At 44.8% G+C, this 18133-nt stretch overlaps 1 protein-coding gene across 1 annotated transcript in view; it reads right to left on the reverse strand.

The window, feature by feature from the left end:
* The window catches only part of TAF1 (TATA-box binding protein associated factor 1), a 2792652-nt gene that overhangs the window by 460726 nt on the left and 2313793 nt on the right, over positions 1 to 18133 (reverse strand). The window contains exons 33-34 of the mRNA XM_044057257.1: positions 2217 to 2309; positions 2011 to 2095 (exon numbers count right to left, since the gene is read on the reverse strand). Of these exons, the coding sequence (XP_043913192.1) occupies positions 2011 to 2095; positions 2217 to 2309 (178 nt within the window). The remainder of the gene's footprint in view (positions 1 to 2010; positions 2096 to 2216; positions 2310 to 18133) is intronic.

The raw sequence follows: 18133 nt of genomic DNA on the forward strand, positions 1-18133 counted from the left end.
TCTATCGATTAATATTGGTCCGAGTTATCTGGAACATCGAGATCTGTGCCGTGGCAAACTAGATCTGGGGTAATTCCAGCAGTGCATCATGGGATAAAGGGACTTGGTCTCGAGCTACTGGAAAAACTTGAGTTTTGCTATTGGCCGTGTCGGAGCAGAGGATCGGCTCCGAACCCATCAGTGAGAATAAACGGCGAGATTTAACAACTTCACATTATACATTATATACAAAAGCTAGCCTTACATTTAGGAAGTTAATATATATAAATTTGGAATATAAAAGTCTGAGGGGAAAGAAATGAATCACTTCAAATTGATAGAGTAGTTAGAGTAGAGGAGAGATGTTTGTTTCTTCCGGTTATGCGGCCTGTGAGGTTGTACGAGTGTTTAGCTTGATTAAGTACATTTTAGTAGTCTGTGGAGCTTGGGATAAGATGTAGTGTCTTTAATTCTGGGTGGGATGGACTCCCATAGTTTGGGACAAAGAACTGAGAACACATGGTCAGAGGCATGTAGTTTGGAAAGTGAGATTTGTGTTAAAGAGCCAGTATTATTCAGGTTTCTGAGGTATGCAGGGGCTTGTTTTATTAGGTTTGAGGTTAAAGAAGAGAGAGTATGTTCAAATAGTAGTTTGAAGTGTTGTGAAGCCAATGAGCAGGTTTTCTCTTTGTTTAACTGGGCGCTAGCTTGCTTTTTTAGAGTAATACACTATTGTTCATTTCGGGATGAATGAGTGATGCATCTATATGTTTTGCCTTCTAGCATCTCAATGGTAGTGGTGTTTTAGATGATGCTGCTGAGACAAGAGGGAGGCAGAATTTAAAATGAGGAAAAGTAGGATTCCTTTCCATATTGCATCTCTGGTTGGGTATAATAGAAAGGGTTTCAGTTTTTTTATGCATTTTTTTCTAGATGACTGAAGAAACTGAGTGTGGGGGGTCTAACTGAAGACAAATGTACTTGAAGAAGGATACTTGTCCTAGACTTTAAACTTCTGATGAGTGCTGAACAACATTGTTTTTGATGTGTTAAGATTCAGATGTTGTGTGTTGATCCATTCACTGAGAAAGAGGAAATCAAACAGACTGACAAAAATATCTGACTACTGGCTATAAGAAGTAGAGGGGATACAGTCCCTAGTATGATTTGGAAGACACAAATATAATTAACAGCTCAGGTGATGTAAGAGCTGATTGAGGAGGAAGAAAAATTAAGAGGCACTGCTTACTCACCTCTTCCTGTGAGGTAGGAAAGGGGCATGTTTTGGAGTGCATCTATCCCCACATATCCCCTATGGAGGCCAAAGACCTGCTTGGTATCAGCTTACAAGAGGGATTAGACTGTTTGAGAGGCTACATAATCCAAATGAGTGGGACTGTCATGCTGTATCCACCCCATGGATGTTTAACAAGGCATGTGTTGGAAGGTAAGGCATAAAGCACAAATCCTGAGAATTCAAAGTATGACAGCCACACCACTGGAAATGTTTGCTTTTAACATTTTACTTCTTTTTGTTTCATCCCCCCCTTACAGGATCCATATCAAAACAACTGCACCACAAATACAATAAACCAAAAACATTAGAAAATAACACAAAACTATTAACCCAAACAAAAAAAGTGTTTTTACAGGGGGCAGCTCTCCTGCATACCAAGAAATCCTGTTGTCTATAAATATACCAACCCAGATGTCACTCAACCACAAAGATTAGAGAAAGCTCCCTTTCACCCAAAACTCAATGGCCTCAGCAGTGACCAATGTTAATGCAATATTTCCTAACCAAATTTTCCCAATTAGTATAAATGCTATATTGGTCTCCCTGAAAAGAGGCTACTAGCCTAGTGGGATTAATCTGGTCAGAAAAGGATAAATAAAAAAAATCCATGTTATAACAGCAAGAAATGACAACAGTGCCACCAACAAAGCTACATTATAATTTCCAGTGCATGCATAGCACAACATTTATTATACAAGGGGAAGAATGTAAACAAACATCTGTGATGACCTTACCATTGTACTTAATGCTATTATTCAGAATCAAGTCCACATCCCCTAGGAAAGACTCCCGGTTCTGATACTTGTGCTTGGAGATATTCTACAAGTTAACAGAAAGTTACACAAACTATATGAAGCAAGATGGAAAACAAAGCAGATTATTTAAAATGTGTCTAGAGAATTATGCACTTTAAAATCAAACAAGAAAAACAAGCCCTTACCTTACGAATTGTATCAAGGTCCATAGGATTTTCAATAACTTTGTGATAATCTGGTACAAACTTCTTGTTGACTGGGTTGTGGAAAGGCCAAGACTGGAAAAGAAAACAATTATCATCACTTCTACAGCTACCGAAACAAAAAGTAAAGCCACAACTATTCAGGCATAAGCTTATATTAACAAACATACCTCAAATGTTCAGGTATCACAAATTTTTAAGGATAAAACAGACTTACACTCAGAACTACTCTGAACTTATTGTCAAGCCAGCATTATACATTTACACACATCCCTTCTCTCACTTTCTCTCCATGAAATGAAGTTCTTTAGACCCTGTTCTTCCTGTTGCATTTGTGCTTTAATCGCAAGATACATCAGCATGTTCCTGTTATTTCTTCCACCATACTAGTTTACTGGAAGTGCATTTGCTATAATTTATCTCTATGCTTCTAGTGTTTATATACTAAGGAAACGCACATTAAAACTGAAAAAAATATGGATATAGGTTTGTCACAATGTCATCTGTGGTATGAAAGTGTCCATCTACCCAAGTAATTATTTTTCTAATCTACTGTATCCCAAAATGGCCTGAATGGGAGAAGTCCCCATTCTGACAAGATATTGTTTTACAGTCAATGTTTTCACTTTTCTGATCTATGGGGACACCATGTTCTCTTTGCAGAAAAGCATTTATAGTTGGAATACTTAACAATGACTTAACATTTTGGACCATCTCTGCAAAACATCAGTTTGTCTTCTGCGATGGTGTCTTTCAAGTGATGCGCTACTGCAAGTCCTGCTTCTGGCAACTGAATTACTTTACTTAGCTTACTCCAAGCCATAATATGAGCTTCACAATAGGAGCCATGGATGATCAAAGGAACCTGGACACCTCAAGACTTCAGAGACGGCTGTACACTAACAGCTTGTTTCTAGCTCTCCCACTGTGAAAACAGAAACTCAGCAAAGAAGGCCAGCAGACTTGTATTTATGGGTAAATTTCAGTAACTGGCTAGTAAGTACACTGCCTGGATGCCATGAATAAAGAAATACAGAGCACGTGGAAAAAAAAACAGCTACAAAAAGTGAGGAAGAAACACTGAATTGGGAGGGTTCTACAGCTGTTCAGCAGAAAACAACGCAACCTTCAGACATGATTTCCAGTAACCTACAGGAGGACTTAAGACAACTGCATGCAGACCTGGTTAAAATAAACAAAAACACAGATGGAGTATATCAACACAAACACAAAAGGCTGGAAAAAATGAAGAAGCTTTAAACAGATATTCAGATGAGTTGATAAAGCTGGAAAAATCAGAGGTTTTAATGAGGAAAAGGCTGAATGAATATGATGACTGCTCATACAGCTCAGATGGCTTTAGTGGTAAATTGCTGTGGCTATGGTGTCTAGCATCCTGGGTTCAAGACTTGCAAGGGATGATTATTTCTGAACCTATGAATAGGGTACATTCCTAGTTGGGGGTAGGGAAGGGGGAAGGCAGGGAGGTGCATTCACAAGGTCTTTGTCATGAGCAATCCCTGCGGCTTTGTTCACACTTCTTGAATGATTGTCTGGTTCATGATGGTGATCCTTAGTGGTAGGAAGAGCTGTTGTGTTATACAAGTATGGGAGAAAACAGAGGACAAAGCATCTCAATAGGTGCCTATCACTGTCTGTGGGAAATAAGCTTCAGCACTCAGGTCATTGGGCCCCTCTACGCATCACTCATCAGACCCATCTTAAGAGTACAATGCCCCATTTGGGATGTACCTTACAAGACACCTGCAACAACTGGAAAGACCACAGAAGTTCCTCACCAAGAGGATCACTGGCCTCAAGCAGATGCCGTATGCAGCTTGACTGAAGAAATTCCAGCTGTACTCGGTTGCATACCGGCTACTCAGGGGTGATCTGTGCCTGACATACAAGGCCATGTCCAACCCAGAATTAATGGACATGCTCCACCTAAGGAAAACCATATCCCCTTGAGCCACACACTCCAGGGATCTAAACCTCACCACAACAATAAATAGGACATGCTGGAGGGATAGATTCCTGTCCCAGAGACTTGCCATGCTCTGGAACAAGATTCCAATCTACATTAGGCAGAGCTCTTCGCTAACCCTCTTCAAGAGAAACCTTGACGAGTGGATGGGAAACAGAAAGTTTACCCCAGGGATCATTTCAGTGGCTCTGCTGGACAGAGGCAACAGGGAACTAATCTAAGGGGGTGGCGAAAACCAACACATTCTGGCTAGGCTTATAAATGCCTTCAGGCAGATAGCCTAGTACCTACCTATGAACCTATGAAGAGTTGTTTCAAAAAATAATAGAATTAGAGGACAGACCACTTGGGGGAAACCTGAGATTTTCAACTATACCAGAGAAGATGGAAGGAACACATTGCATTAATTTTATGAAAGCACAAACAAGCAACTCTACTGGCATTCCACAGAAGGAGTTGTTAATTGAAAGGCCATAGTGTGTATATGCTCCAAACCTAGCTATAAGAAAGCAACCTAGACCTTTAATAGTAAAGATGCAATCCTACCAGAGGAAGGAGTTGATTCTGACAAAACTGTGGCAGAAGGATAAAATACTAAAAGTGGGAGACAGCAGAGTGTTTGTGGGGAATGATTACTCATTGTACACCAGACAGAAGAGTAAATTCACTCCACTATTCAGGGAATATGGAGATGCAGGTTTGATATTCAAACTGCTGTATCCAGCTGCCTTTAAGTTATTCTTCCTTGGAGGGACAAAATCATTTTTTGATTAAGTGCATGCTAAGGAGGAAATACAAAAGTTTGTCCAACAAAAAGTGAGCTGTGAAACAGAAGGGGAGTCTGCTTCTTGTTCTTCTAGTAATAAAGACCACAGAGAGACTTTACCTGTGAAAACTTTTCCAGTATTTCAATGGAAAATGTTGGAGAGATGGAAGGGAGCATGACAGTTGACTAGAAGAATTGAAAGTATATTGGAAATGAAGCAGAAACAGGATTTGGGTGATGAAGAAGAACAGTAACAAAACCAGTAACAATGTGGGATTGCAATGCAATAATTATATTTGTGAAATATGACAGAGCAAGAAAATCTGGAAAGATTGGAATTTTTCAATATTCGTTGGATTTGTGGGGGACTCAAGTATATGCCCTACTTCATGTCATTAATGTTAGGAAAAATATTTTGGGGAAGAGAGGGGAGAAAGCTAACAGTAAGTAAAGAAAACTTTTTCTTTTCTTAATAGTACTGTATTTGTGGTGTATGGTTTTCTTTGCATGCTATTTTTAAGTTTAATGGGGATTGTAAACAGGTGCTGTTTTTCTTTTTCGCCTCTCTTCTCTCTTTCTTGTACAGTTTTGAGAAATATATTTATTTTTATTTATTTATTTACATTTGTTGACCAGGAGTGTCCGACTGGACGTAGGTTCATTTTCAGCGGAGGTACAGGGAGAAAAGCTCCACAGTTAAAATATGCAGACAGTAGTTACATTGGATTTACATAGCAATTAACAATTACAAACATCGTTACAGATGAAGAACGTTACATCAGTAGACAACTAGAATCTTTACCATCTGCGAAGTAGATAACAGGCATTAACAATTGTTACAATAAGAAGTTCCTGCAGTATAATAAGAAGTTATGTCTTACCATAATGTTCCATGTTAGTTGTCTTCTTCTCGCCTTCTTTCTTGCTGGATGGGTTCGAGCGATCCTCGGCCCGACTGCCTATACTATAGCTCGAGAGCTATTTTTACCGGCTCGAGGCAGCCCTATATCCCACAATACCATGCGCTAACTCCCCAGATCTCGTTTGGAAGCTAAGACATAGTATAAAAAGTAATATTATAATAATAATATTATAATCCTCTTTTACGAGTACAGGTTACCTGCTAGTAACACTAAGGATACCATGAAAGACGCAACATATTGTATCTCCAGAAATGGAAGGACTCAGAACCTCAAGTCTATTCAGGCTAGGGGGCAGGAGGGAGGGACGCAAGAAAGAAGGCGAGAAGAAGACAACTAACATGGAACGTTATGGTAAGACATAACTTCTTAATGTTAAGTTGTCATTCTCACCTTCATTCTTGCTGGATGGGACAGCGTCCCTAGCATCTTAGTCCTGGGTGGCTCAATGGAACAGACTCCTGAGTACAGTGGAACCAAAATCAGCTCTATCTCTGGAGGCTAGATCAAGCTTGTAATGGGCAATAAAGGTATGTTTGGATGCCCATGTAGCTGCTGCACAAATGGCATCTAGTGGTAACCTTGCTTGAAAAGCCGTTGAAGTTGATAGTGCTCTGGTTGAATGAGCTTTAGGCCTAGAGGGTAGTTGCCTGTGTCTCAACTCATAGATCAAGGTAATAATAGATGTCAGCCATCTGGAAAGAGTAACTTTCAAGACTGAAGCCCTTTCTTGCCTGCAGCATAAGAGAGGAAGAGCTGGTCTGACTTTCTGAATTGTTTTGTCCTGTCTAGGTAATACTGTAATTGGCGATGAACATCTAATGAATGTAATTTTTGTTCAGCCCTGTTGGTATAGTCTGGGAAAAAGACGGGCAAATCAATGGAGTGGTTTAGATTTGCTTCCGATAACACTTTTGGTAGGAAGGAAGGGTTTGTTCTGAGAGTTACCCTATCTTTATGAAAAACCAAATAGGGAGGATGGACAGACAAGGCTTGAAGTTCTGATACCCTTTTGGCAGATGTTATAGCTACTAAAAACAGCGTTTTCCAAGAAAGAAGTTTGAGGGAGCAAGAAGCTGCCGGTTCAAAAGGGGGTAGAATTAGTGAGGTTAGAACTAAATTCAAATCCCATTGTGGGGGTGGATCTTTGACTGGAGGTCTGAGCAACAAGATGCCCTTGAGAAAGGCTTTACAGAGTTTGTGGGACATAATATTTGCTTCTGAGAGTCCAACATGAAAATTAGCAATGGCCGCTAATTGTACCCTGATAGTGGCCGATGATGACCCTGAATGAAAAAGTTCCACCAGAAAGTCTAGAACCTCATGAATGGGTGCGTGGAAAGGATCTAAGGATCTAGTTTGTGCCCAGTGTGAAAAACGCTTCCATTTGCTTGCCTAAGTCTTCCTAGTACTGGACTTATGGGAAGCCAGAATGATATCACGAACAGGAGGAGAAACAAGGGGAAGCCTGGCTATGGCTGGAAGTGGAGCAACCAAGCTTTGAGGTTGATGGAATGTAGAGACTGATGCAGCTTGCCCGTGAGGTGGGTCAATAGATCCGGAAGGGGTTCCAGATGCCAAGGCTGTTCCAGTAGGTATTTGTGCAGGAACAGGAACCAAACTTGTCGAGGCCAAAACGGGGCAATGAGGATCATTTTGGATCTCAATGCGGTTGCTTTCTGAATTAGTTGCGGGATCAATGGAAAGGGAGGAAAGGCATAAAGAAGACCCCGGGGCCAAACGTGAACAAGAGCGTCTCTGAGGGGCTGGCCTGGTAGAGGAAAAAGTGTGAAGAAGTCGAGGCATTTGCTGTTTTGCGGAGTTGCGAAAAGGTCGCAGCAAGGCTGGCCCCACTTCCGAAAAATTTCGTCTACTACCGCTTGATTTAGAGACCACTCGTGAGGCATGAGGATAGTTCTGCTCAATCTGTCTGCTATGACGTTGGACTTCCCGGGGATGTGCATTGCTATCAGAAACCGTTGAGATGAAATCGCACATTGCCAAAGTCTGAGTGCTTCTCGACAGAGGGGGTAGGACCTTGTTCCGCCCTGCTTGTTTATGTACCACACCACAGACATATTGCCCGTTTGAATTGCTATAGTCCCCGTGGGAAGAGAGCTCTGAAGGGCCTGCAACGTCAAAAGCACCGCCCTCATCTCCAGGACATTTATGTGCAGGTGGCATTCTGACTGTTGCCAAGTGCCCTGGACCGTCCTGCCCTGATAATGCCCCCCCACCTGATCAGGGAGGCATCCGTTGTGACAGTGGCAACTGGAGGGGGGAGAACAAAGGGTCTGCCCTGAAAAAGCTGAGGGGAAACCATCCACCAGGAGAGATGTTTCTTGCAAGATGGTGTTATCAAAATGTTGTGGGTCATTGGCAGCTGTTGAAAGGACCACTGAGAAAACAACATCCACTGAAGGAGTCTCATGTGGAAGCGGGCTAATGGAAGTAGAAGAATCGCCGCCGCCATGAGGCCCAACACTTTCAATACTAGCTTGACTTGGACTCTGTTGGGCTGAAACAGAAGCTGAACATTCCGCCTTATGTCTGTCACTCTCTGAAGTGGTAATGTTGCAGACATTTCTGTGGTGTTTAATACGGCGCCTATAAAGTTTATACATTGACAAGGCGAAAACGAGGACTTTGCAAAATTTATAGTAATACCCAGGCTGTTGCAAAGATGGATAGTATAATCTCTGGCCATTATGAGATCCTGTTTGGTGGTAGTGGAAATGAGCCAGTCGTCTAAGTATGGAAACACCTGGAATCCTTTCTGTCTCAGGTGAGCCGTGACCACTGCCAAACATTTGGTGAACACCCGGGGGGCTGTGGTGAGACCAAAGGGCAGGGCCCTGAATTGAAAATGACTGACTCCCAGCCGGAAGCGGAGAAACCTCCTGGAGCACCTGTGTATTTTTATGTGGTAGTATGCGTCCTGGAGGTCTAACGAGCACATCCAGTTGTCTCTGCCCAAAAAGAGTAGAATGGACTGCAGTGTTACCATCTGAAATTTTGTCTTTAATACATAGTTGTTTAACCTGCTGAGGTCCAAAATGGGTCTCCAATCTCCTGTCTTTTTTGGTACCAAAAAGAATCTGGAGTAGATTCCGGATCCTAGCTGATCTGCTGGGACTGCCTGGATGACTCTTTTGTTTAACAGCTTTTTTATTTCTAGCTGAGCCTGACCCCTTTGTGCGGGTGGTACGTCTGGTAGGGGTTTTGGCGGTTGTACCAGAGGGAAAGTGAAAGGAATTTTGTAACCCTCGGATATGATCTTCTGTACCCATGTGTCTTGGGAAATGGATTGCCAGGCTTCCGGGTACAGAGATAATCTTCCCCCGACTGCCTCCCCAGGCGGGGAGTCGCGCAGCTTCTCAGGGATGCTGAAAGGGTTGGTCAGGGAAAGATTCCCTGGAACCCTGGTTCTGTGGACCCCCTCTGCCCCTGGGGCGGCATCTGTTATTATTCCCCCCTCTGCCTCTAGGGGGAAATTCACCGTGTGCGGCAGGCGCGACTCCCTGTGGTTTGCGGAACCACATCTTTCCACCCCTCTGTCCCTTAGGATAAGGTCTAGAAGGCGTGGAAAATGGACTCCCACGGCAGAGAGAGTCTTACCATCTTGCTCGCATCTGGTGAGGGTATTCTTCACCTGAGGCCCGAACAATTCCGAACCGTCAAAGGGGGTGTTGGTGAAGGACGCCTTGAAGGGGTCGGCAAAGTTACAGAGTCGCATCCAAGCGTGACGTCTCAATGCAACGCCTGTGCCAGCGGCCCTACTCGCTCCATTGGCTGCATAAGAGATTAGCCGCATGGAGGAGTTAACAATGGAGTTCAGGGTAGCCAGCTGAGAGTTTATTTTGTCCTTAAACCCCGCAGCAGAAGGATCCTGTACCGTTTCACCCATCTCTGTGAGCAAGTCTCTCTGAAGGCGGGTGAAATGACATAAATAGTTCAGCGATCGCATAGAAAATGTCACTGAAGCAAAGGTCCGCTTGCCGTATCTGTCCATGGTCCTGGACTCTTTGTTAGGAGGATGAACAGGTACAGAAGAATCAGCTAATTCCTTCTTAGTGGCTGCTGCTACCACCATAGCATCAACTGAAACACCTTTGGTGAGAAAGGATTTGTCATCTGGTGCAGAAATAAATTTAGAAGGCCTCCTAAGGGTAGGTTCCATTGAATCAGGAGCTGCCCACGCCTTTCTAGCCACTACCTCCACTAGTGGGTCAAAAGGGGGAGACACCCAGGAGGTGGAAGGGCGAGATCCAAAGGCGTCAAGGTAAACCGACACGTCCTCGGAAGGTTTGAGAGTGGACCAATTTCCCCTCTGTCTTAGGATCTCCAGGATGTCTGAAAAGGAGACATCCTCAGAGGGGGATCTGGGGGAACCCTCCGACTCATCCAAGTTGGTGTCCAATGTGACAGACTCGGGGGAGTCTATGTGCTTCTTCTTGCAGTCTTTTTCCTAGGGGGTTCCCCTGAAACTTCAGGGGAACCCTCGGAAGAGGAGGAGACACCCAAAGTGGGTACCTTACGCCTTGGATCTCTGCTGTCGGGTATAGGAGGGTGGCCAGAGACCGTAACAGGCACTACAGAGGGAGGAGCCGCAGAACTTAACCTTGGAGTGGACACTGGGTCCAGCACACTCCTCATCACCTCGAAGGCTCCCCTATCAGACACCAAAGGTAGCTCCGGCTCCGAAGAGGAAAGAACCACCCCCGGAACCGACCGAGAAGGCTCCGAGAATGATGTCGGGGCCGAACTAACCAGAGCCGAAGCTCCGAGAGGGAGAGCGGGGTCGGACAAGGGTCCGATGCCACTCGCCCCCTCGGAGCCGACAATGGAGTCCCGGCGCACGGACCTCTCCATGGACGGAACCAATAAAGAGGTCGGAGCCGACACCGGAGCCGAAGGAGGGGGTATCGGCTCCGACATGGGCAAGGTCACGGTTCCGACGAACTCCGGCTCCGAACTCGAGAGATGAGTCGGAGGAGGAATGGATAACTGTATCGAAGGAGCCACAGTCTGATGAGATGGGCTCTGAAGCATTTGGGCCAGTGCCTGAAATTTTATGAGTCTACTGACCACCCTCTCGATGTCGTGGTCGGAGAGCCTGGAAGACCTCGATGAATGAGTCCTATGACTCCGCTCCGATAGGAGGGGGGACCTCAGAGACGATCTGACGGACTCTAAAGAAGGGGACCTAGAGCGCTTGCGTGCTGGGATCGGCTCCGATGATGGTTTCGAAGCGGAACCCACTTTGCTCGCCTCTGAACCAGCCGGAACCGAGGTTGTAGCCGTCTCGACAACACCAGCCCTCGGCTCAGAAGCTGGAGCCGAGGGTTTGGCGGTTTTTGATGACTTCCCCGAGCCAGACTTGGACAGGGAGTCATCAGGCTTTAACAAGCCCCTTAGAATGAGCTTGTTACGCCTTTCCTGCAGGACTCTTGAACTAAATCTGTGACAAACGGAACAAGAGTCCTGCAGGTGTAAAGGCCCCAAGCAATAGACACAAGAAGTGTGACCGTCTGTCAGAGACATTTTCTGACAGCACGAGTCACACTTCTTGAATCCCGAGACCTTAACATCTTTGGACATTGCCCTAAAGACAGTCACTCAATCAGCACACACACTCACTCACTTACACACAAGGGGGAGATGAGGGGGCTGACTAAAACAACAACACACGCACACACAGGGGTGAGTAAACAGAAAAACTAAAGCCTGTAGGCCTGATTATAAAAGTTAACTACAGGGGTGGGTAGGGCTTACGAAACAAACACTATTAAGTATAATATAGATAGGGAACAAAAGTAGGGAAAATAACCTAATAAACTACCTCAAAAAAAAAGAAACTGTTGAAAATTCCTTTACTGACCTGAGCCGGTAAAAAAGGCAACCTCGCAGCGAAGCGGCAAACGAGATCTGGGGAGTTAGCGCATGGTATTGTGGGATATAGGGCTGCCTCGAGCCGGTAAAAATAGCTCTCGAGCTATAGTATAGGCTGAGTCAGAGCCGAGGATCGGCTCCGAACCCATCCAGCAAGAATGAAGGCGAGAATGACAACTTAACATTAAGTAGTTAGGCTTATCAGAATCCAAGCTTGCTATAATCAAGGTAGTTAGTGGGGTGGAAAGAAAGGTAGTGGGCGAATGGGGTGGGTGATATTAGAGGGGGAGTTGCAAGGGCATAGCCAGCATGTTTTTAGGTGCGCTTTTAGTAAAGTTTTGAAGTGGGTGCATGATGGTACGGAGGTAATTGTGGGTGCGAGGGAGTTCCATAATATGGCTATGGCGCAAGAGAATAGTACTTCCCCAGCAGAGTTATTGGTTTTAGTGACCTGTTAGTGATTTTTGTTGCTGGATCTTAGTGGTCTGGTGGTGCGATAGGGTTGGAGTAGATTCTGGAGGGATGGGACTTTTAGTGGATGGTTTACTAGTTTGTGGGCGAGTGTGAGTTGATACCATTGAAGGAGGTGAGGGAGTTCAAGCCAGCCCAGTTCAGCAAGTGAGAGACAGTGTTGACTACGGTAGGATGCCCCTGTGGCGAATTTGGCAATTTTGTTGCAGCAGGTCTCGAGCTTGTTTAGATCGCATTGCCTTAGGTTGGTATATATTGGAGAGGCATAAAGTAGGGTGGAGATAAGGTGGGAATTTGCTACTGAAATCTTTGCTGCTTTGGTGAGAAGTTGCTTACTTCTGTGTAATGCTCTAATTTTTTTGTGGACTTTTTTATGATCATGGATATGTAAACGTCAAATTTTAGTTTATTGTCTATTTCCACTCCTAGCAATTTAGTGTGTTCTGTTGGGTGTATAGTGGTGTTCTCTTTTGCTGTGATTGTTAAGTGAAAGTTTTTTTGAGTAGGTTTGGTGGGTTGGAAGATGAGTAGTTTAGTTTTGTTTAGGTTGAGTATTAATTGGGCATCGGATAACCAAGTTTCAACAGAGGAAAAGGCTTCCTGTGTGACTTTTTGCAGTTTGGGTAGGGACTGGGCTTAAGAGATGATGATTGAGTCATCTGTGTATTGTATGTGTGTGCCATGTTTGGTGGCAGAGGCTAGATTATTGGTGAAAATAGAGAAGAGTAGGGGGGTCCAAGGATGGATCCTTGGGGAACCCCTACAGAGACAGGTAATTGGGGAGATATGTCATTCTGCCATACAACGGATTGTTGGCGGTCAGACAGGCAACTCTGAAACCAGCTGATGACTGATTGAGAGAAGGATAGGTTACTGAGGACAGAGATGAGTTGTTTGTGTGGGACCATGTCGAATGCTTTAGATAGGTCTAGGAAAGTAGCACAGGAGAGATAGTCGTCGTTTTTATGCTGAAAGATAGTGTTAGTAAAGGAGAGTAAGGCAGTGGTGGTGCTATGGTTTGGTTGGAAACCATACTGAATATTGGAAAGGAGGTTGTTAGTAAGGAGGTAGTCTGAGACCTGAGAGTGAATGCATCTCTCTAGCACTTTGGAGAGTGTAGACAGAATAGCTATGGGGCAGTAATTGGTTAGTTCTGTGGAGGGGGTGCCTTTGTGGAGGGGAATTACATGTGATACTTTCCATAGTGTTGGAATGTAACTTTCTGACAGAGATTGGTTAATCAAGATGGATACTGGGTAGGCTAGAGTATCATAGGTTCATAGGTTCATACTTGGCTATCTGCCCTAGGGCATTTATAAGCCTAGCCAGAATGTGTTTGGCTTTCGCCACCCATTTTAAATTTATTTTGCTATGCCCTTTTTCGAGGTTAGTATACTGCGCCTCTGTCTAACAGTGACACAGAAGTGATACCCGGGGTAAACCTATGATCTCCCATCCACTCATCAAGATTCCTCTTGAAGAGAGTCAATGAGGGACTCTGCCTAACCTGGACTGGGATTTTATTCCAGAGTGAAGGGAGCCTCTGGGTTATGAATCTGTCCCTCCAGCATGTCCTATTTATTTCAGTGCTGAGGTTCAAGTCTCTCTTGAGTGCGTAGCTCGATGGGATTTGGATTTTCTGAGGTGCAGCATGTCCATTAATTCCAGGTTGGACATGGCTTTATACGTCAGGCACAGATCGCCTCTGAACAGGCAGTATGCCACTGAGTAGAGCTGGAGTTTCTTGAACCGGGCAGCATATGGCATCTGTTTGAGCCCTTTGATCCTCTTGGTGAGGTACTTTTGGGGTCTTTCCAGTTGCTGCAGGTGTCTGGTAAGGTACATCCCAAAAGGGGCATTGTACTCAATTATGGGCCTGATGAGGGATGAGTAAAGAGGCACGATGACCTCCCCTGATCTAGATGTGAATCCCTTCATGATTAGGTGGGCTATATAAAATGTTTTTCTAACCACTTTGGCCACGTGGTTGTCAAATGAGAGATTGCTATCAACTTGGGTTCCCAGGTCTCTAATTACTTCTTCTGTACTTAATGGATTACCACCTATGTGGTAATTTGTGGGCACTTTGTTTTTGCCAAAGGGGATGACTATACACTTTTTGGCATTTAGCTTGAGGCCATGGCTCTGGCACCAGTTGTCTGTTTCTATGAGGCCCTTTTGGAGGATGCTTGTGTCGGCTGGAGAGTCGATTATGGCGCCCAGTTTGCAGTCATCTGCCAACTTGGTCAGCCACAGTCCTTCCGTGTTGGCCTGTACCTCCGAGAAATATATACCGAACAAGAGAGGTCCCAGGACTGAGCCTTGTGGGACACCACTTGTAACTGGTTTGGAGTCTGACATGGCTCCAGCAATTCTAACCATGTGGGTTCTGTCTTTGAGCCAGTTTGCAATCCATCTAGTGACATAGGGGTTTATATTTAAGCTGGTGAGCTTATCTATAATGCCCGAGTAGGGTATTGTATCGAAGGCTTTTGCGAGGTCCAGGTAGGCTGTGTGGACCACCTTCCCCTCGTCAATGGCCTTGGTGACTGTTTCAAAGAAATCAACCAGGTTTAACAGACAGGATCTGCCCTTAACAAAGCCGAACTGGGTAGGATCCAGTGTCTGTAGGTCCCCAATATCTCTATTTATGAGGTCCATGATGATCCTTTCCATAGCTTTGCAGACCAAGCTAGTCAGGCTTATGGGGCGATAGTTTCCAGGATCCGTTGAGGCACCACCTTTATGGAAAGGGACCACTGTTGCTGTAAGCCACTCTTTGGGCACATATCCTGTAGTATGGCTGAGATTGAACAGTAGTTTTATGTTTGGGTTTAGCTCTTCTTGGAGTTCATGTAGGACGCAGCCCGGGACACCGTCTGGTCCCATTGATGCTGTGTTTTTGCTTTGGAGAGGGCGGCTCTTACCTGAGCATCTGAGATGTCAGGGGCAGCACTCTGCTGGGATAGATATTTGCCCTTTGGTGGGAGGGGAGTTTGCGCTGAACCTGTCAACTAGGATGTTGGCAATGTCTGTGGGTTCGTGTATTTTTGTCATTTTGGACTAATTCTGAGCATATCTGGGAATTACCACCCAAGTTCCTAACATAACTAAAGAAAGCCTTGTGATTATCCTTAGTGTCCTGTGCAATTTTTCTCTCAAGCTGGCCTTAGACAATTTTATGAGTGCCCGTAGTTTTTGCTAATACTGATCAGTGATGCCTTCCCTTTTTGGGATTTTGCGCTATCATTTAGTAGCTTCCTCCTTCTATTGTATAGTTTGTTTATGGCTGGGGTCCACCAGACAGGACGCCTGCCTTTGGAGGACTGGGTCTTGGTTTTATTTGGGATCGATGATCCATGCATTCCTGAAGGTGTTCATAGAATGCATTTATAAAGGATTCTGCGGTCTGGGCCGTATTTTCCACAGGCCCGGGGGCTTTGAAGGATTCCACCTCGGTTTTGAGGAGTGTGAAATTTGCTTTAGAGAAGTTTTTCACTGTGGTTTTCTGGGCAGGGGGTGGGGTCGGGATATGAATATCCAGTGAGATTAGTTTATGGTCTGATCTTACCAGTGAGGGATACACTTCTGGTCTGGAGCATAGAGTCCCCATGTTGGTGATGATCAGGTCCAGTATGTTTTCCCCTCTTGGGAAAGTGGTAACAAGTTGTTCCATAGCATTTGAGTTTATAAATTCTAGGAACCTTTGGGCTAGGGTGTTGGAGCTAGAGTAATGCTCCCAGTCTATGTTTGGGTAGCTGAAGTCGCCCAATATAATGGTGTTTGGAGAGACCTTCATATTTTCCAGTGTTCTCAGGAAGGCCGAGTGGGGTTCCTGGGTTTGGGAGGGTGGTCTGTAGCAGGCTATAAACTGGAAAGCAGTTTTACCCACTGTTAGTTGCACATGGATAGTCTCTGATGCTTCGTGCTTTGCCACCAACCTGGAGGTGTGGGTATCTTTGATGAATATCGATACTCCCCCTCCTTTTGTGGTTCGGTCCAAGTTTTGGGGCTGAAAAGCATGGTATGAGGTATAACCTGGTACTGCTGGGGTGCTCTCGGGAGCCCTGAACCAGGTTTCTGTTACTGCACAGATATCGATATTCTCCATGCTAAGGAGAGCTTCGAGTGCATGCATCTTGAGGTTTAGACTTCTGGCATTGAGTAGTATTACTCTTAGTTTCTTATCCCTTGTGATACCTATGGAGGTGGGTTTGTCTTTTGGGCCTTGCCTAAAAAAGGCACTATGGGGGTAGCAAGAGCCTTTGCCAATATCCGAAAGCCCAGGGGTGACAGGTGCAAGCCGTCCCTAGAAAAGCATCGTGGCTTGTCGAGCATATCATCCCAAGCTGACAGGCATTGGATCCCCTTTGAATGACACCAGTACTTAAGCCAATTGCTGAAATTGATCATCTTGTCTTCGTATTGTGGCATCATTCTTGGTGAGGGTAAGATGCTACTCAAGGTCAGGGTCATACCGGCCTGGGCTACATGCTCAGAGAGCTCCTCTATGTCTCTTTTCATGTAGCCCAGGGAGGTACGTCTCAGGTCATTCACACCAGCATGGACAATGACTGAGTCATATTTGTACTTGCCTTGGAGTGACCTGAGTGCTTGTGTTATGTGGCGGATCCTAGCGCCTGACAGGCTGCTCACCGTGACCCTCTCCTTGTTCAGCCTGGTGAGCGGACGCCAGTGTGCCTGACGATAGAGTCACCTATTACAAGTGTATCAGGTGTGTTGTTTAGTCTTAAGGGCTGTGACTGTTCGCACACTGGCTTTGTGAGATATGTGTTGCACGTGTTTTGTTTTGGGGTAGCGGTTGCTTGGGTGTCTGCTTTGGAGGTCTCTGCTGCTTAGGCAGATCTTTATTTAGAGCCTCCGAGTATGTTTTTGTGTGATTATGTGTTTGGTTTGCTGTCGTGGTAGGTCTATGTGAGACTGGAATTGTAGTGAGTGTGGTTTCCTTCTCCTCCTGACTGGTTATGCCAGTACTGAGTTGAGAGAGCTTAGCCTCCAGTTTGGCTATATGGTTGCATCTCTCACATGTGTTGGAAGTTGTTGGGAGGAGGAGAGGGTTGTCTGTGTACATGAGGCAGTTGTAACATTACCTCAGGATTCTCAGATTCACCAGCTGGACCGGAGAGGAGATTGACAACTGACCTTGGACATGCTAGAATAATATTGGGAATTCCTTTATAATTGAAAACAAGGGCCAGTGGGGAGTGAGGGTGTAGTGCTTTTAATTTTTAGTGCTGACTTATATAATTGCTTTAGTGAGCAAATTCCAGGTAACTTAAGTGCAATGTGTTACATGTAACTTAAATGAAAAAAACGACAAACAGTAACTTTCTTTCAAGTGAAACAAGGAAATAAGTACAGTAAGCAATGCAGATATCACTAGTGATCCACAGAAGCGATGAGAAGCCGCGTATTAGGTGGAATTAGCGTTCCAGGGAAATAACAAGCAAACAAACAACAAGCATATAAACAAAGCTAGATTCAGCAGGCCTGGATCTAGTCTATGCTACAGCAAACAAGGTGTACCAATTTCAGTAAGATACAGTTCAAATATTCAGGCACTATAAACCTTTAACCAGAAATTCCCAGCTCAGAAGGGCAGAGTCCAGCCTCTTCTCCCACAAGAGTGCAGACCACGAACCTTCTTAATGTAAAATAACTGGCCTGAAGCCCAAGTGCTTAAACCAGAACTAAAACACTTTAAGAATAACAGACACTGGGCTCTCAATCAGCAGTTCCCAACTTAGAAGGATGAAAGCTACCAGTCCTGCCACCACAGTGCATGCTACAAACCTTCCTAATGTAAAACAACTGCTCTGAAGCCCAAGTGCTTAATCCAAAA

Source organism: Protopterus annectens, chromosome 15.part0 (assembly GCF_019279795.1).
Source record: "Protopterus annectens isolate FY-2018-M chromosome 15.part0, PAN1.0, whole genome shotgun sequence".
Taxonomy (NCBI): domain Eukaryota; kingdom Metazoa; phylum Chordata; order Ceratodontiformes; family Protopteridae; genus Protopterus; species Protopterus annectens.